This window comes from Condylura cristata, unplaced genomic scaffold (assembly GCF_000260355.1).
Source record: "Condylura cristata isolate star-nosed mole 26May11 unplaced genomic scaffold, ConCri1.0 scaffold00030, whole genome shotgun sequence".
NCBI lineage: Eukaryota > Metazoa > Chordata > Mammalia > Eulipotyphla > Talpidae > Condylura > Condylura cristata.
Genome location: NW_004567131.1, coordinates 19410144 through 19431121, shown reverse-complemented (window position 1 = coordinate 19431121; position 20978 = coordinate 19410144). Strand labels below are relative to the sequence as shown.

The following is a 20978-nucleotide window of genomic DNA, read 5'->3' as shown; positions in this document are numbered from 1 at the left end:
GCTCCCTCGTGGTCTTCTACAAGGTCCCAAGTATGGCGAGGTTGTAAAGGGTTACTATAATGAAAGATAAAGATACCAGGAAGAGTAAAGGGGTTGCATTCATTTTGTTTTTGGACAAAGACTCTGAACAAAGCTGCACAAGGGCCATAAACAGCAAGCAGTTATTCGGTAGAGTGATAAAAGCCAGCATTGCTATTGACAATGAAGAGCAGCTGAGTTCATCCGAAGGCGAAACTACTTCGATAAATCTAAGTGCTATGAATGCGGGGAAAGTGGACTCCTAAGTTATGCCTGTCCTAAAAATATGCTTGGAGAACATGAACCTCCAAAAAATAAAGAGAAAAAGAAGAAAAGAAAATTCCTGAACCAGAAGAAGAAATAGAAGGAATAAAAGAAAGTGACGATGAAGGAGAAGATTTTGCCTTTGACCGTCTCAGTCAGGCCATAGCTTTCCAGCAAGCCAAAATTGAACAAAGTAAGTGGAAACCCAGTTCAGGGGGGTCCCTCAACATCAGATGATTCAAGACTCCCGAGGATAAAGAAAAGTACATATTTCAGTGATGAGGAAGAACTTAGAGATTAAAGTTGTATTTATTTATGTAAATAATATTAAACATTTTTTTTTTAATCTTGGAATACCAAGGTCAATGGAGTACGCTTAGAATTTGAGCATAAGAATACTTAGTACCAAATAGCTTTTGCTGTAAAATAGTTCATAGGAATAGAAAAATAATATTGAAGTATCATGTTTCTATCTTGCCTCAGCAGAGTAATAAAAAGTAATTAAGATTTGTGCATGACTTAATCTTGAAGCTTGACTAAAAAGAAAATTCTGTGACAGTAATGTGGATGTCATCCTCCTAAAAAAGATAGATAGTAAAAGATGTGTTTGAGAGGTTCATTATAAAGCTTATTTGTGTCTGATTGGTTTACATGAGTACTTGTGAGAAAAGTTTCATCTTTAAAACAAAAATTTCATAAAGACTGAAGGAGTTGAATGATCTATTTTTATTACATGTTAATAAAATTTTCAAGAGAATTTTGTTCTTTAAAAAAAAAAAATTACCAAGTGAAACCATGTCCACGAGGATTACAACTGAGATGAAGAATGTACAAAATGAAGAATAATGTAAAAAATATAATTTTTTTAATCATAAAAAAAAATGTACCAAGAAGAATCTCGTGTCTGCCAGAGCACTGACCTCTCTTTCTTCCCCACAGAATGGATGACATATTGATTGGGGCCCCTCTCTTTATGGAACGTGAATTTGAGAGTAACCCTAGAGAAGTAGGACAAGTTCACCTGTACTTGCAAGTGAGACCGCTCACCTTCAGAGACCCGCAGGTCCTCACAGGGACCGAGGTTTTCGGCAGATTCGGTAGTGCTGTGGCACACTTAGGAGACCTGAACCAAGACGGATACAATGGTAATTTACACCAGTGTTTGGAATGCACTTAGGTGTCCTTGTTTCCTGTACTGTTGCATAAAGGGAACAATATTTAAAAGTACTTTTTAAAAAAGATTTATTTATCCATGCTTACAGAACTGGGGTACAGGCCAGAGTTGTGGTGGGTGAGAGGATTCCCCAGTGACAGAATGGGGAGCAGAACAGGCTGATCAACAAAGTACACTGCTGAGGGGAGCAGCGGGTTGGTCAGGAGAGTTCTGATGTGCCATGTGGGTCAGCTCTGGGGCTGGGATCGAACTCATGCTGTAGTGGCTTCAGAGAGCTTCATAATGCGGTACTTTAACCCATCGTGCCACTAGGGAGGGTCCTAAGAGTACGTTTAAATGTGTGTAATGTAGCACATATCATTGGCTTTGATTCAACTATCAAAATTAAAATTAATCAAGGTGATTAAAATGTGTTTCAACTAATGCACTTTCACTGCTCATGCATCTGCTGCTTCTACAGTTTCTACTCAAAAACAACACTGAATTAAAGCTCTTTTTTTTTGTTTGTTTGTTTTTCACCTTTGTCATAAACATGGAAGTTTTCTGGGTATTAGTGAAAACCAGTACTAACGTGGATCTTCATGAGAATGAAATAGCATAACATGAACTTTCAAAAAGCGGGGACACTTGTCTTTATGGTTATTGTTTAGAACCACCCTGAAAAAAAAACTCTCTATGGGGTTGATTTTTATTCAATGCTGCATTAAAGTGGGGATCAGGCAACAGGCTTCTCTCTAGATTTCCTAGTGGCCTCAACTGTCAATCTCATTATCCCAAATGATACAATCTTTGTAAAAGAACTTGGGTTTTCTTTTATTGAGAAACTCTCATGTGCCCTTAAAGATGTCTACCTGGTCGACCCAGTGTGATGATCTGACCCTGCTCCCCATCATGCACAAAGTTCCCTTGTAGAACATTCTTGTCTGCTCCCCCAAAATTTTAAGTTCCTTTTTCTTCTAGGCCTTAGCAGAGAGGTTCCTTCTGCCTGGCCATCTCTTCCCTCTGCTTTCACATGTTCCTTTCCTTCATGTCAGTTAAATATCAGTGGTAGAGACATCTAATCTGACCCAATAATCTAAAATAACAATCCAATCACTCTGTCATACTGATATTTTTGATTTCCAAAATAATATTATGTTACTTTCCATCTTCATTATTTCAATGTCCAAATTGTCTATTAGCTGTGTTAGACTATAAATTCTCTAAAAGCAACATCTAATTCACTCTTGTCCCCACTGCATTCAACACACAGTAGGAGCTCAATAAATATTTATTGGATAGATAGCAGACAACAAATAATTTACTGCAGCAGTGTGAAATTTTCATGCGAACGCCCGATGGATGCCATAATACTTTTCTTGATTGTACATGAATTGATTTTTAAAACATTCTTCCTCTTAAACATGTGTTTACATCTCTCTATTTGTAGATATAGCCATTGGTGCACCTTTTGCTGGCAAGGATCAAAGGGGCAAAGTGCTCATTTATAATGGGAACAAGGACGGCTTAAACACCAAGCCTTCCCAAATTTTGCAAGGAGTGTGGGCCTCACAGACTGTCCCTTCTGGATTTGGCTTTACTTTAAGAGGAGATTCAGACATAGACAAGAATGATTACCCAGGTAAGGTTTTCTTTATTTTCCCAGGGGAGAGTCACTTCCTAAAAAGAGTCCTTTCTCTGGAAAATGCATCGTGTGTAAGTGGTTCTCTCATAAAGGCAAAGGCCAAGCTTAACCATGACACAGGTTTTTATTTTGTAATGCCAGAATGATTTTCAAAAGAATTTGAAGGCAGACAGAGAAAACACTGCCGTTCCTGACAAGAGCCATAGTAGAAAGACAAAATAATTTTCAAAACTGTATTATTATACATAAAATTTGTCAAATTTGCAACAAATGTTTTCACTTGAAACCCCTTGGTAATTTAGATTGACAAAGATAGCTTGAATCAGATATCTTAGAGCAATTTATTTTAATTAATCCTGTAGTTCCTTTTTGAGCTCATAGTTCCTATTAATTAATGTAAAAACTTAATAATCCTGTTAAAAAGTTTACTTTTTTTTGAAGGTAAATATTTTCCAGGCATATTTTGGGTTTTCCAAAGATTGAATATTTTAAAGTGAAGGAAGTAGACCTGGCTCTTGATAGGAATTATAAACTATTTTGATTCCCATAATTCATGTTTTGTGCATGATGTACAAAAATGTAGATTTATTTTACAGAATTGTTTCCATAATCAAGGTATTTAATGAAGAATATTGGAGTTGGTTTTAGTTTTATGTTGTTGTTTTAGGATGCCTTCAATAGATATTTAGAAATCACTAATAGTTACCTGACAGCTTCCACTATTTATTAAGACCATGTCCCTTTCCATCAACTCTCTCTTAATTGGGTATTTTCCATTTGTAGAGGGGCTGCATTCCATTAATCACCACCTACATACATATCACTGATTTCAATCCTTTGGTTTTTTGCCTCCTCTGGGATTAAGCAAAAAAGGAGACCACAACATAGTCTTATAAATTTGCTGGAAATCTTTGATGGCAGTAACACAGACTTTGTAGTGGGCCCAACGAAAATATTGTATTACTGGTTTCCCCCATAACTAAAAATTAGTGCTGCTAATGAAGCCATTGGTGAGTCGAGATGGTATAAAGAGAAAAAGAAATTTGCATTAATTTATTCAGAAAGGAGTTTTGAGTATACCTAGACTCCCAAAATAACCTACCAAATCATATCAACTTACCAAACAGCACCTAAAATCTAAAATATTATATAGCAGAGTAAAAGCAGAAATGATTTGACAAATCCACAACCTACATAAAACAACTCCATGGAAAGGGGAATAACGTGGGCCATTCTATTTTTATTTTGAGTTACATCTTTTAAGAACTCACACATTTCTGGGTATTTTTGTTTTATGAATATTTTTAAATTAATAGGCATTATTTTTAGAGTAGTTTATGCTTACAGAAATAAAAATGAGTGGACCAAGAAACTTGCTGCTTGGGTTACTCTTTCTAGAACAACTGCTGCAAAGAAAAGGCTGATTGCATTTTGGCGGGTGCTGATTGCATTGGGGATTATTTTTGCCTTTTATTGTTAAAGTAAAAATATCTTCAGATGTCTTTTGGTTAGCATAAGCACATATTGATTTGGGGCTTCTGTCAATTGCTAACTTTTGAAAATTGGGGGACACCTGTATAGTATATACAAATGCTTCCTACCTCTGGAAATTTCAAGAGCATCTAGTTAAATTTATTTTCTTAGATTATATAATACTAGTTTAATCAACAATGGTGAATATTTTAATTTTAAATAATAAAAATATCTAGATCTCTTATATGATACTTTCCCAAAATATGTAAGGGTGAGTCATAAAATTCATTTTGATTTCTGAGATTACTCTTAGATGTGTCCACCTACATTATTCTTTTCACCATTGCTCATTTCCACCTACATACCTTGTTACTCCAGCACCTATTAAGGTTCAGTCTTCATGGGTTGCTATTTAAGATAAACAATTATTTTAGATAAACAATTGTCCAAGCTGGGTAAAGATAGGGATGTGGTGAGGGGCTGGAGGGGGGTAGGAGAAAGAGAGGCTTGCACATAAAAGAGAACATTCCTGATCCTATCTAAACTTTAATTCATTCTCTGTAAAATTAAGTGATAATATATTGAGATTGTTTATCTAAAATCATGTGGTATGTTGAAACCGAAATGATATTATCAAAAGCATGGTTAATAAATGGCAACTCTTCTATCAAGTTTTCAAAGGTATTTCAGAGGTATTTTTTCTTATGCAATCTAGTTTTCATTATTTTCTTTACCTCACTCAATCTCCATGGTCCCAAGCTTCATTCCCAGGATGACTTTGCTTTCTCTAACCCTGAAAATTGAAATATAAGGGTAAGGCCATGGTTCTTAGAGGCTGTGCTGGTTTGAGAACTATTAATAAAATCTTTTTGCTGGTCCCTCACTAGAAATTTTCCCTAATGCCAGAGGCCTTGCTATGATGTAAAGCCTCCTCTTCTCCTGCTTCTCACTGTGCTTTGTATACAAATGCTCCCTATCTCTGGGAAGAGATAGTGGAAGATGAGACACAAGGGACTTCTCCCATTTCTTACAACTGTGATTTACTGGGAACCAGGAATGGAAAATTCTTATTCTGATTAGCCCCTGTGCCATTTAAAAGTATTTATTTCATATAAATTAGACCCAATGAAGGTGAGAACAATAGGAATCACAAGAAAGGAACTGACAAAATAACATGAATGAAAAATAGAATTTGGTAATAACTGGCTGTGATGCAATTAGAGGAATTGGGGCGAGTATAGAAGAGGTGACGTTTTAAATATGACTCTGGATTTTTAGCTAGTGGACCAGAGTATAATGGGGAGAAGTTACAGAAATATAACTTTTATATTTCTTTCATAGACATCATGTTTAGAGTAATTTTCCAAACATCTAGTTTAACTACTCAGTATATTTTTAGGCTTCTTAAGAGCAAATATTGTCATTGGCACACATACATAAGTAGGAGTCATAAATATTTTCATTTCTGGCACCAAAATTCTTTCTGTTATTCAAAATATAGATGTGTTCAGGTTTCTATCTTGGTACTCACTGGAAAACTAGGATTGACCGGAGTCTATTGTATACATTATTTGAGTGAAAGCATTTCAGAGAAGAAACAGCTGTGATAGTCAGGAATCCTTAAAATTCAATGATCGAGACTAATCCTTTTAAACATGATTGTATAACAAGGCCATCTGTTAAATGCACTGCCCAGGATTGGGGGTGGGGGAGGGGAGGTGCAGGGTTTGTTAAGGAGCAGAAATCTTATAGGCAGTAAAAAACTGGAAGAAAACATGGGCTGAATGCCAAGATTATCACTTTCTTGTTCAGGACCCTGTTATATGATGAGGATATCATCAAGCCACCTCAAACATTTACACCAAAGGGAATAAAATGACCCATCATCTGATCTGTTTCAATGATTGTGTGTGTGAGCATGTGTGTGCACGTGTGTGCACGTGTGTACACATGTTAAGCAAACAACTGAGCAAGTAGAATAAATCAAAGGGTAGCTTTAATCAACGGGAATATGTATTTTAATCAAACCTTGAGTTCCTTGAAATTGACGTGAAGTTTAGTTAGCTTAAGTTAAAATCTTACAGTCAAAATTTATTTTCATTTCTCAAATCGCAACTCAAGGTTTTAGGAAAAGCAAAACATGTTCTTATTGAGTGAGATTTCCATAATTTCATTAAAAACACATTAGAAATTAACCACACAAGTGATAGAATATTAACCACACAAGTGATGCTGTGCTCTTCTCCATGCAATTTTGTTCAAAATTGATGGATCCATACATAAGAGAATGAGTGAAATTGGAGACAGAAAATAAAAGGCCTTGGATGGCATATAATAATTGGCACTATATTAGAAACATAATGGGAAAAGATATATTTTGTATTTCAAAATGATATTTTAAGTATTCAGTCTTTTACAGTGAAATAAATGGAAATGAATCTTGAGGTCCAAGGCCATGAAAGAATCCAAGTCAATAAGTCTTGCACTGAGCCAGGTGAATACAGGAGTAAAGCCAGGGCATTTGCAGGTGTTCTGACCACAGCTGACCATAGTAATTGTAACTTTGAGTATATAAAAAATGTTTTTCCCCTCCCCTTGCAAAAAAATCCTAAGAGGACATCTCTCTGGTAGATCTGGTGGTAAACTGACACAGGAGGTAAAACTCACAAAAGTGTCCCCCTCCCACCCTGGTGACTGAGCCTGCATGGAATTGTTAATTTTCAGAGTTGTCCACGCTGAGGCTCCAGTCAGTCACCTATTCCAGTTCAGGATTTCCACACATACTGGCTGGCACCAAGTTCTGATCTCTCCCTATTGGGGGAAGCATTTGTTCGCTGACCTTATTTCAAAAAAGCTTTGATGGTTTTTCAATTTGTTTATCCTTCATTTGTTAGAATGGTGTTCAGTTCTGAGCTTCTTCAGTGCCAGAGCAAAAACTAGAAGTCTATCAGTTTTATTTTGAATTTACTGCCTTCCAAGCACACAACCACAGAAGCTGGCTTCTCTCTAAAACCCAAGGCCCCAGTAAATATGACAGGGCATCATTTATGCTTGATCTTACTCATATTGTTAGTACAAATAGAGATCGTTAATACTTGCTGCCTGTGGGGGTCCCTTTTATGTGTGTGTTCAGGCACAGGGGCCTGGCGGTGTAGGAGAGTGGGAGTTAGTTCTCCTGCACTTAGAATCTCCACATTTCTGACCTCCCACTGCATGTTCTTTCTATGAATCATTCATATAACCATTAAATTAATTAATATGCAATTTAAAAGTCATAATTTAGTGTTATTCCCTTGAAACATCCCTTCTGCCTCTATTTGCCCTGAACGTTATCCCAGGAGTTCATTTCCCACTTAGGGACTCAGTTCAAAGTTCAGTTCCTCAGGAAGCCTTTCCTGATTATTGCCTTTTCCCTAAAAACATTTATCTCTATTGAAATTACACATGTATGATAAATGTCTTGGACTGGACACTTCACTAGGTGGGGGCAAGCACAGGATTTTGTTTTGCTCACTATGGAATGAATCCTTAGAGGCCAGAGCAGTGGCTGGTGCTAAAGGTGCCTGATAAAAAAATACTTGTGGGCCCTCCCTGGTGGCGCAGAGGGTTAAAGCACAGCATTGCGAAGCTAAAGCCGCTTCCGCATGAGTTCGATTCCCGCCTGCCCCGGAGGTGACCACATGGCGTGGCAGACCTCTCCTGACCCGCCCGCTGCTCCCCTCAGCAGTGTACTTCATAGATCTGCCTGTTCTGCTCCCCACTCTGTCTCTGGTGAAGCCTCTCGCCGCCCCCTGAGCCTCTGGCCTGTACCCCAGTTCTGTATGCACAAATAAATAAATCTTTAAAAAAAAAAATACTTGTGAACTGATGAAAAATACTTGTGAACAAATGAATGAACAAAGTTCTCTACAGCCACACCCACAGCATTTAAGCTGCTGCTCCCATCTTTTTTCACCTGCTTTCCAAGAATAACTTATGTTATTCTTGTGCAGATATGAGAATAGAAACAGAAGTAGAAAATGAGGGTATCCTTAAAATAAATTTTTGTGTCCTCTACTGGGATCACAGGAGGCCCTGCTCAAAGGGGCACACTTACTCCCGACAAGGAGAAACTTTGGCCCTAGCTCTGTGTTCACTGGACATTTCAATGCCAATTGCTGCTCAAACCGTTAGCCCTTGAGAGCCAGATCCAGCAGCAGAGTAAGAGAAGCGGTACCCCCGTATATGCCTGGGGCGCTATTCTTTCTTCAAGCACAGCATCATTAGCAGCTCTGTGCCTTGGACATCCCACTTGCATCTTTGAGTGAATGAACCTTAGTTCCTCCAGCTACAAAAGGAAGTCATCAGGTCAGTTCTCCACCCTGGGTCACTGTGGAGGCAATCTGCAAACTCTAAAAAACTCTACAAGTGAATTGTTAATTCTCAGCACCATCTACCAAATGGAAAAGGGAGAGAGGGGAAATAAATTCTAATACTGAGGTCCTGGCACTTTGTGGCAGCCCTAGACCTATGTCTGAATGTAATTACTATGTCTAAAACCTGCTATGAGGTGAGGATCTGAGCGATTTACAAGGTATCTAAAAGCAGCAAAGTCCTTTTTAGGACTTCCAGTTAGGGGACATTGCTCGAGTGATGCTCTTCTTTCTACATGACTATTATTTTATATTTTCTTATCGGCATTTTTCTTTAATGACAACATGATAAACTGGTTTCCCAAAAAAAGTACCATCATTTCATGAAAATATGAGTGTATAACAGGAAGCCTGGGGTCTGGCCAGTCCTCAGCCTCGAGTTGCAAGGCAGATAAAGTTCTCCCAGGAGCACAGCCTCTCACCCTGGCGCCCTTTCCTTCCTGTTCCCCTACAGCTCCTCCACACCAGGTCCAGAAACTTACACTAACTCCTTTCCTAATGTGTAGTGGGAAAAGACCCAATATCCTTATTCCCTTCAATACAATGTAATCCTGGGGGCCTGGGGGCTTGTTCAGTGGGTACTAGTCTGCATTTGTAACAAAACACAAGGAAAGTTATAGACTGTCTTGAGGGCAGGATATGTGTCTGCTTGCTCAGTGCTGACTCCTCCGCAGCAGGCAGCCTGCCAGGACTTGGCACTTGCTATTAAGCAATGAGTTGCTGAATGAGGATGCTTGGTATGGGGAACCACTGAGTAAGTATTTTTCCTTCCTCCCCTACCTCCCTCTCAACTCCATAAATTTGTTTTAGTACATCCATTCATTACAACTCCCTTAACAAACAGCCACACGCTGGGTGACTCAAACAACAGAAACCTGGTTCAGTCTACAACAACAAGGTTAAGATGCGGGCAGAGTCATTTTATTAGTATTTCTCACTATTAGCTTGCATAGGGTGACTTCTCCCTGTGTCCTCCTTGTCTCTTTTTGTGTCTGTGTCCAACTTTCTTCTTTTTTTCCAGTCAGATTAGATTAGGGCCAACCCTTATGACTAACATGATTACCTCTTTAAAAGACCTACCTTCTGGCCCTCCCTGGTGGCGCAGCGAGGTAAAGCCACAGCACTGAGAAGCTAAAGCCACTTCTGCATGAGTTCAATTCCCACCTGCCCTGGAGGTGACCACATGGCGTGGCAGACCTCTCCTGACCCGCCCACTGCTCCCCTCAGCAGTGTACTTCGTCGATCTGTTCTGCTGTTCTGCTGAACTGCCTGTTCTGCTCCCCACTGTGTCACAGGTGAATCCTCTCGCCACCCCTGAGCCTCTGGCCTGTACCCCAACTCTGTATGCACAAATAAATAAATCTTAAAAAAAAAAAAAGACCTACCTCCACATACCTAAATACACATAGTTTGCAAACTTACAACATCCCAAAAAGTTTCAATCATAGAATATTTTTTAACAGACTGGATATGGGGAAGTGGCCTGGGAGATACCAGTCTCTTCTGGAAATTGTGCAATCATTGCTAATAGGTAGCTACTTACAAATGAAACTGGTCCTAAAGAAATAGCTTTTTTTCCAGTACTTTGAGCAGTTGACTAGATAGCACACATAGTGTGACCTCAACAAGGATAAAGAAATGCCTTTGATTCAATGACACAGAATGCAGCCAGGGATGCATGAAGCAATAGTAGAGGGAGAGGAATGATTTTTGCAGCCAAGGATGTTAATAATGTATAAAGAACTATTTTCATAAGGCAATCTCATTGTTTGCTACTTCACTCATTTTGTGTGTGGGGGGGAGGGAGGATTTTTTTTAAAAGAAAAATAAACCCTCGGTAAATTAAAATGTTGCAACCTAATACTATGTTCCAGCTCATAAATGTTTTTTTTTTTTTTCAAAGTTCATTTGGAAGCATTTCAGACAGATTGTTAGGATTATTACTTTCTGGGATAAAATCATGCAATTTTTTTTTAAACATTTCTTCCTCAACTCATAACCTTCTCTCAGTAATATTTTGCATGTTGCAAGAAAAAAGCAAGGAAGAAAGGCTGCTTCTGTCTATTTTTAGATGAACACATTTGCCAAACTCAAGAAGACTTATCTAACTGCCTGCTTCCCACAGTCATGAGCCACTTTCTCAGTGCCAAACACTCAAGACAATTTCATAACCACTTACAAGTCAAGATTGCCATATTTACACACTGTCTTTAACCCCATGTCTTTACACATCATCTTAAATCCTGTCATTTCTCTTACTACTATCCTTATATGAAGTGAGCAGACCTTCATACATTTAGGCACACAAACTTTACATGACCATCCTCATTGGCCTTTAAAAAACATGCATGCCCTGGGAAGGCACTTTGCAGAGATGGAGCCTGGAGTCATGAGAAGTGGCTGGGGAGATGCTCTGAACTGTGAGCACAGCAATGCCAAGATAGGAGTCATTTCTGTGGATGATGAGCTCAGGCAACTGAGTCATGAGATTAGTGGGTCTCCTGCCCAGGTGTGGTTCAGCCAGGGAGAATGTTGGAAACTGGCTGTTTCACAATGAAGTCAAGAGAATATACAAGTCCTCCAGCACAAAGCTTACTCCAGGCAAAAGAGAGTTCTGGATTATAAATCAGAGCAGAGAAAGCACAGTTGTGGGATCTCAAACAATTTGCCTGAGCTGTTGGCTTTCTCATCTGGAGAACTTCACCACAAATTTGGCATGATTAATGATTTGTCCAGAATCACTAGGAATTCAGTGCAAAATTAACTGGAAATTTTGATTCTTAATATATTACCATCCAGTTAATCATTTCCCATTTGGAATAAAACATTGCATTTATTATTTGGTAATGACTGTTTTTGTTTTTTTTTTTTAAATCTGATTGTAAAACTGTGGCAACTAGAGACAAAGTTTCTTAGTGAAAGTTTCTTTCACTATTCAAAAGTGTATTAGTTTGATATAGTCCTATTTGTTTATTTTTTGCTTTTGTTTCTTATGCTTTAGGCATTCAGTCCCCAAAGACATTGATAAAGTCAATGTAATGGAGAGTATTATCTGTGTTCTTATATGTATTGATGGTTTAGCTCTTACATCCAAATCTTTGGTACATTTTGAGGCATTTATCAAATTTCATTCTTTCACATGTGTCTATACAGTTTTCCAAAACTATTTGTTGAAGCTATTTGTTGAAGCTATTTCTTTTCTCCAGTCTATTAACTTGATTGTATCTTAAATTCACTGCCCATATAGTTGTGGGTTTATTTCTGGACTCTCTATTCTATTGCTCGGTGGAGTGATTTTTTTTTTTACATTATCATACAGTTTTGATTACTGTATCTTTGTAGTGTACTGTTATGTCTTACAGTTTGATACCTCTATTCTTTCTCTGTCTTCATTTTTTCAGGGTTGCTTTGGCTAGTTGGGGTCTTTTGTGGTTCCATATAAATTTCAGTAATGTTTATTCTAACTGCTAAAAGGGATTGTATTGAACATGTATATTGCTTTGGATAATGTGGCTATTTTAACTAGTAATTCTTCCAATTCATGAACAAGGAATACCTTTCCATTTCTTTGTGTTTTCTTCTGTTTCATTTAACAGCCTCTTACAGTTTTCTTTGTATAAGTCCCTCACCTCTTTGTTAATTTTTTTTCTTAGGTATTTAATAATTTTTGATGCAATAGTAAATGGGATTTTAAAAATATTTCTCTACTTGTTTGTTGTTTGCATAGGTTGTGAGATTGATCTTTGTCAATTGATTTTTGTAGCCTTCCTCTACATAGCTGTATTTACCAAAGGCAAACAAAAACATCTCAAAACATAGAAAACTACTATAGATCAATATCTCTAACACTGAAACAAAAATCCTCAACAAAATCTCAGCAACCAAATACAATAATACAATGAAAGGGTCATACATCATGACCAAATGGGATTTATTCCAGCGGCAATAGGGTGGTTCAATCGGAAAATTGATCAATGTAATTCACCACATGAGCAAAAGAAGAGAGAAAAATCATATGGTTATATCAATAGATGCAGAGAAAGCATATGACAAGATTCAACATCCACCTTATAAAAACTCTCAACAACTGGGGATAGATGGAACATACCTAAACATACTAAGGACCACATATGACGTACATGCAGCTAACTTGAAGCTAAATGGTAAGAAATCAAAAACTTTTCCTCTAAAATAGGTCCAAAACAAGTGTCTACTTTCACCATTTTCTAGCCTCTCATTCTAGCCTAGAAAAAAAAAAATTGCATTTAAAAGACAGCTTCAAAGATGTTAAAGAGTTTCAGGAAAAGACACTTTGCAATTCAACAGTGACCTGCAGATAGTGAGAAACATGTCTGTAGCTTTGTAGTGACTTTCCACGAATTGGAAACAACACAAATGCCTCGGCCACCCATGGAAAAACAGACTGTGAGTTATCCATGAGTGAAAAACAGCTCGGCATAAAAAGGAATGAACTTTTGATCCACATAACATCAGGGACGATTCTCAAATACACTAAGTTGAACAAAAGAAAGCAGACTTAAAAGGTAATGTGCTAAATGCCTCCATTTACACTATGTTTTGGAAAACTGATTACAGAGTCAGATCCAATGGCATGGAGAACATTTGGGATGACAGAACTGTTCTACATTTTGGTTGTAGTGATAGTTGTGTATCAAATGCATTTATGAAAACTCTTAAAGCAGGACACTAAAAAGGACAGAAATTTGCTCTCTATAAAATACGTCTTAATTTTTAAAGAGAGAAAAAAATAATTTATACATATGCTCTATAGAGGCAGTGAGATAAAAATAGGTAAGAGTGTGGGTTCCTCAGCCAGACAATCTGGGTTCAAACTTAGACTCTGCCACTTACTGTATTTAGTTTCTCATTTTCCTTATTTGAAAATGGAGAAAAATATTTACCTCATGAGAATATTGGAACAAAGGAACTCATGTATTTTAAATGTTTAGACAGTTAGCTTTCATTTAATGCATCTTTGCACAACTGTCCAAAGTAACCTCAGGATTAATTCCTTAAATTGCAATTGCTGGGTCAAAGGTGTGCATTGTCCATACACATCAGCAAAATCCCTTTCAAGAAAATTGTGCCCATGCACACTTCCTCTACTAGAGGGTGAGTTCTTCGTTTTTGGTTCTCTACTTCACATGCCTGTATTAATCTTTCATCTTTTCAATTTGAAAGGTCAGATGATGTCTCACAGTTGCTTTCATTTGTATTTATTTGATGACGAGAGAAGTTGAACATCTTTCCATAACTTTATTGTCATTTTTTTACATGAAATTGTCTATTTATATTGTTTTTATTAAAATGTTTATACCTTTATTACTAATTTTATGAGTGGTTACAAATTAGATTCAATAATAAAATTAACATTTATTTTTTACTAAGAGCCAAACATTCTTGTAAGCATTGGAAAATATTCACATTTGATCAGGCATATAAATTATAAATACTCCTCTCCCCTACCCCCCATTTCTTTCACTTCTCTTTTTAATTTTGCTCTGACTTTTTTGCAAAAGAAGTTTAAATTTAAAATTCCTTTTGATTTCTACATTTTTTGGTCATGTTTATGGAGATCTTCATAATCATAATCTTTTGAGTAATCATCATCTTTTCGTACAACGATTAATCTTACTTTCCCATGTCGCTCACTTATTTAGAAGTCCTTTATGGCAATTCTCACTGTCTGGAATGATCTTAAAATAATAAATACTTTTAAATTCCAAGATAAAAAAGGAGGTGTCTGGTGGCATTTATGCTCAGCCTTCAGTATCCGTGTATTTGGCATTACAATGAGGGAGCATGAAGTGGTAAAGAACTGGTAGGAAAGCTCAGTTTATGAAATGCACAGGGACGATTGTTGCAGACCCACCAAGGGGTGCACTGACCACTATGTTCACTCACCGCCCCCTCGCCCGAACGTAGGAAACTCGGAGATGCAAATGAAACTGAAGCAGGATCCTGGGGTCTGAAGTCTGTTTATTAAGACCGCTCATGGGTATATATAGGGCCTGTGGGTGCAGGGAAAAACAAGAAATGTGCCCAACACAAGGGGTTGGGTGCATGTTTATACGGGACCTGGGGCTTCTTGTAGCTTCTGCTTGATACAAAGTAGTGGGCTGCAGCTATTTGCAGGACAGAGTGCACTGTGCTCTGCTGAATTGTCTGTTGGCCTTACTGGGGAGTGCGCTCACCCAGGCGCAACATTAGCCAGGAGCACTTGAAGTCCTGCAGAGTAAGCCACAGTGGATGACAGAGATGGAAACAACTCGGAGTCACTCTATAGCCTAAAATTGTCACCTCTCTTCCTATTGTCTCTTCCTCATGTTTCCTTCCTTCTAAAGTGTCTACTGTCCCTCTCCTGCCTCTGCCTACCTATGCCCAAACTTGAAATCCACACTCAAAACAGACTGATGCTTTCACATAGAACTTCTTGCAACTCTAAATTTTTCTTCATAGATTAATGAAATCAGGATCCATATGCCAAGTACACTTTAAAAGCTTGGCTCTATTCTTCTTCTTTGTTTAAAAATAACAATTTTGGAGAAATAAAATGCAAAGCAGAGGTATAATACATTTCATATGACCTCACATTTTTAAGGTTATTTTCTCTTGCCAACTGATCCTGCATTCATGCTAATGTCCCCCTTTTGTGCCCTTAAAAGTACTCAGTTGTTCCATTAAAAGCCAAAAAGGAAAATAAACTGTTTCTTAGGCAGTATGAGTTGATAACAAAGAACTCCAGCATTTTGAGAACAGTTTTTGACTAAGGGGAAAGAACCAATTTTAGTTGCTGGCTAAAGTGTTTATGTATAAAGAAAGGCAGAAATTTTCTTTGCTTTCTGACTGCCTTTAAGACATTTCTACAAGAAAGAAAAGTAAACATTAGATAATGCTATAAGATCTGTTATCTCAAAGTGAGGGAGAAAATTTGCAGAGTTAGGAATCCAAATATTAGCGCCAAAATTTCTTTGTCTTCTGTTTATCATTTAATTCCTGAACATAATGGAACTGTGCAAGACTTTTAGAAGATATTTTGTGTGTGTGCATATGTCTATGTCTCTCTCTCTATATATAGACATATATATATGTCTGTATCCATATATACATATATATATGTCTATATATATATATATATCCGTATCCATATATACATACATATGATGTATCCACACACACATGCACATATATGGAACATGTATATAACATTTTATACACACCCATATATGGAACTACATAGTAATTAGCAAAACAAGTCATATATTTTGGAAGAACAAATCGGTTAGAAATATAAAACAGCAAATCAATCCTCCTCCCCCTGGAGAGATCTGATCATTTCAAGGTTCTGAGTATAAATGCGTTTGGCTTTTCTAGAGGCATGATACCAAGGTGATGTCTCAAAAGACAAACATATTTTGGTAGATAAGTGGTTTTTTGGCCTCTGAATAACCATGGCCACATTCTCATGAAGAAAATTGTGGTCGGTTTTGCCAGTTGTTTAATTTTTTCACAGCAGGAAAATTCCCACCCCCATGGCATACAATGTAAAGTTCCTAAATGCAAAGGCTTCTTGCTCATTATCACCCGAAGGGTGTCTCTCAGCTTCTCATCTATAGTGACAATCTATTTGGAACTATGACTACCAGAGAGGGAGAGTGGAGGGGAGGGAGGTGTGTTAAGAACAAAATGGGGAGGGCATGCACTGTGGGGGCTTTGGCAGTAAGTGTGCTATAGTAACAGCACCTTCATGGGGAGATCCTATACCTCTAAAACCACAAATGACCATGTAAATCAATGTTAATGCAATTAAAAATAAAATTAAAAACATATATAACAACAAACCTAGTCGTGATGCAGCCTTTATGTTATTTCTTAGAATCTGGAGCTTGTTTGTGTGTGTATATTTCTCTCCCAATACCCTCCAGTATGTCTGCAAAAGTCAGCAGAATTTCACTGTGGTTTACATTAGCCTGTCTTAATAACGGTGGATTTGTTCCATCTCTCTCCCCTTTGGTATGTTACCTCATTGCCACTTCTCTCCTTAGTTCACAGCATCTATAAAGTTGCTGCTCTGGCTCTGGCACTGTGGCTACAAAGATGATTTCTTTCTTCATTTATTTCAGTCCTTATCATTTGATAAGGTAGTGATATGCAAATGTGACAGGTAACCCTGAAGAGAGATTTCCGTCCTGGAAGAGCTTACCATCTTGTCTTTGTCATTTGCAGAAAATCAAGTCTTACAATTCATTTATTATTTATAAAATGTCTAATCTTGGTATATAAATACTTCACCTTATTTGAAGTTGAGAACAAAGCGCTTAATTCCTCTTTATCAGGGTTTATAACAGAACTCTCCTCGTAGGCATTGTGTCAACAGATACAGGTCTGGCCTGTGACCACCTGTGTTACACTTGTCTAAATATTGGAGACGATGATTACACAGTGAGAAGAGAGTTCATGTTTCTTCTAATCAGTCACTCTTTTTTCCTGACCTAGCAAAAATGCATTGACATGCAGGAAGAGGTAACAGGAAAAATAAATACGAAAGTAGTTGTAATTCTACTGTAAATTTTGTTAGAATTTTTAAAATTGGAAACCTAGAAACTTTGACTTCTAATTTCAAAGATCTGTACCCTTAGAAAGTAATTTTTTATTTCATGAAACTTAATAGACTGAGTTTAACTTTGATTAACCTGTTCTTTAATCTCACAAATACAGAGCTCTTTCAATGCCTTTCATTTGACTTGTCTGAACATCTTTTCACATATGGGCCTTTAGAATTCAGTCCTGACTCGATTATCTGAATCTGACTCTAGAAATTATGAGACACTTTGTGGTTTTTAACCCTAAAGATATATGAGTCTATTTAAAACACTTTAACAAGAATTATTGTGTCTTAGGTTGGTTTCTTCCAGGGAAGACATTAAGGCAAGAATTAGAAAGAAGCAGCTTATTTGGGAAATGATCCCAAAAAAGCATTACTAAGACAGAGAGAAATGGAAAGAGTCAATAAAAGATCAGGATTGAACAAGTTGACTCTGTGAGCAACTAGGACTTTACCTGGGTAAGAAAATCTGGGAACCAGGGAAGAACATGCCTCAGAGGTATCTCATGTGAGGGTAAAAAGTAGCTGTCATCCCTATTATGGTCTAGTTCTCCTATCCATCTTTGGCTGAGGGTTATGGCAGGGGCACTGCCATCCTTCCCTCGCCTTGCCAAAAGAAAACTCCAGAGAAGCTTCATATGTGTTTGCAGTCTGCTCTTCCCTCTGTACTGAAAGGTGATTGCCAAGGGAATGAGGCTACAAATCATTTTCTTGTGCAAATGCCATTAAATCTAATTTAATTCCTTGATTCATTTTCCATGTGGAGTTGCCTAATAAGTCCCTTCACTTTTTCTCCATTTTCACTTCTTTTCTATCAGAATTAACCAATTTAATTTCAATTGTTTTAAGTTTTCCATTATTTCCAAGTTTTCTTATAACTACTTTGATTGTATCCACTAAGAATAGCCGTTATATATTAGATTTAGAAAAACAGATAGTTTTACCAATACGTTAGCCAATCATTGAGATAATGTGAGCATTATCCCGTAACTATGCTATGACTGCTCTATAGCTAGCACTGCTGTAGTCTGACTCCACTTCTTCTGACTTGTGTACACTTCAGTGAGTTTGTAGGTTACACTCCTCAAGCCTCAATTCACTAAATCTGCAAAATTGTGCTACCTACCTCTTGTTAGAAATCAATTAAGGTCAATCATGTAGAAGAATCCCTCCCCTTGAGTTAAGTATACAATATTGCTACTTACTAATATCATTGTTGTTATTTAAGAGCTTTATGAGATCAATTACACATATACTAATGATCACTCTGTCAAAAATATGTATGCTCACCATCCACACTTTCATGAAAAACAAGAAATTGGTTGCATCAAAATTACAGTAAAAATGTCCTATTTCATGGTCAATACTACTGACAGATAGGGAGATAATGAAACAATACGTATAAGGAGATCTATACACAGTAGATTCTATGCCTATATGTTTTCACTTTGCTCTCCAAAAGATGTGTGCATTGAGTCTGGAAAAGGAAAGGAAAAAGTGTCATAATGAGTTTCCTAGAAAGTTGACTTTCCTACCTTCAGAAGGTGAGATCTACTGGTGTAGGTGTCACTTGAATTAGTTATAGTGAAATTTCATTTCCAAAATGTTGTAAAGGCACGATTTGTATTTTATGATTCTTCTTCCACAATCACCACATAGATGCTTACATGCTATTTATGATTATGAGATTAAACTTCATAACATTTATGCATGTGTTTTATATTCTTGCCTTTTTAGATTTAATTGTGGGTGCATTTGGAACAGGAAAAGTAGCTGTTTACAGGTATGTGGTTAGTATATGCAAATGCTTTTTTTTGGGATATAACTGACATATATAGCATTATGTTAGTTTCAAGTGAAAAGCATGATTTAATATTTGTATATTTTATGAAATAACTATGACCACAATATGTCTAGGTAATATCCATCAGTACACAGTTACATTTTTTTCTTTTGATAAGAATTTTTAGTATCAGCTCTCTAAGCAACAGTACAATTATTAATTACAGTCACCATGCTGCACATCACTCCCCAGAACTTATTTTATAACTGGAAGTTGGTATTTTTCGCCCACTTCATCCATTTTGCCAATCTGTTCTCTTTATTTGTAAGTTCAAGTTCCTTTTATAGGGGGTGTGGGAAGTGGGATTTCACATGTAAGTGACATCATAAATATTGGACAAAAACCCAAAATCAGACCAGGTGGTTGGGGTCTATAGTGCTCAGAGCCCAACTCCCAGAGGGTCTCAGGTTAGTCCTCATACAGATAAGGTTTTCCTTTGTATCAGTCCCAAGACAAACTCAGGGGACTAGTGTATACCAGTGGATCCCCACTTGAGGTTATGGAAAATCAGATGTTTGAAATGCTCTGAAAAAGGTTTATGCCTGTGGTGGCCACAAAGATATCCCACACAGAGCTGACAGAGGGAGATGGACTCCCAGTCCCAAAGCTATGCTCTGAGTCCACCACCAGGTATTTCCTCTGAGCTGTTCAGTGGTAATTCCTGAATATCACAGATACAAATCTCTCCCCAGTGGCCTGGCTGGAATGTTCTTCTCCCTCTCCTTCACAGCAGTCACACCTGCATCCCATTCTGACAGTGTTATCTCTCTCTCGCTATTTTCCTTACAGGTTCATGCCTTAATAAATGTCTTTCATATCTAATCCTGTCCTATTGTCTGTTTTTCCAAAGACTGGCGCTTGCACAAAATTATGTTAAAATGCACAGAAAATTAGTATAGCAAGTTTAGGAAAACTCCCAGGTTCCCCACTGTGGTAATCATAAAACTGTTTAAAGAAGTGCAGTAAACATCCTATAACCCCAAGGCACAGCCTTCTGTTACAAGGAAGCCCATAGTGGACTGGGCCGCCTGTCTGTGGGGCCTCAACCACGCGCTCACAAGTCAGTTATACTGCAGGTACACAGAAAAGGGTCAAAAATGGGTTTATTTACAAAAGGGGAAAGGAATAGGAATAGGAAACAACCCACGGAAAGAGAGCGGGATACAAAGTAACTGGAATACCTTAGAGCTAGGCTGACTGAACACACTAAGTCACGCCGTCCAGAACCATTTCCCAAGAAAGAGAGCGAGAGCTGCAATCGCACCCTATTTATTCCCCCAAATGTCCCAGAATTCCTGCTAGCTCCGCCCTTGGGTCCTTGCAGTTCTTTCCCTGGTACTGCTGGGAGTTGTAGTTTCCAAATCACTGGAGTAGGGGGTAGTGTCCAGAAAGCTGGAGTAGGGAGTAGAGTCCATAAGACTCTGCAGAGTTCCTTTAGGACATCCTTCCCCTTAACACGTTCCCCTGTCAGAGGAAACTTTAGCCAACCATTTCACCATGTCACCTGGACACCTGGGTCCTCAACCCTCATATATTGGAAACAA

At 37.7% G+C, this 20978-nt stretch overlaps 1 protein-coding gene across 1 annotated transcript in view; it reads left to right on the top strand.

The window, feature by feature from the left end:
• Positions 1 to 20978, top strand: part of ITGA8 (integrin, alpha 8) — a 134647-nt gene that overhangs the window by 50757 nt on the left and 62912 nt on the right. The window contains exons 13-15 of the mRNA XM_004691269.2: positions 1222 to 1427; positions 2886 to 3077; positions 19329 to 19374. Of these exons, the coding sequence (XP_004691326.2) occupies positions 1222 to 1427; positions 2886 to 3077; positions 19329 to 19374 (444 nt within the window). The remainder of the gene's footprint in view (positions 1 to 1221; positions 1428 to 2885; positions 3078 to 19328; positions 19375 to 20978) is intronic.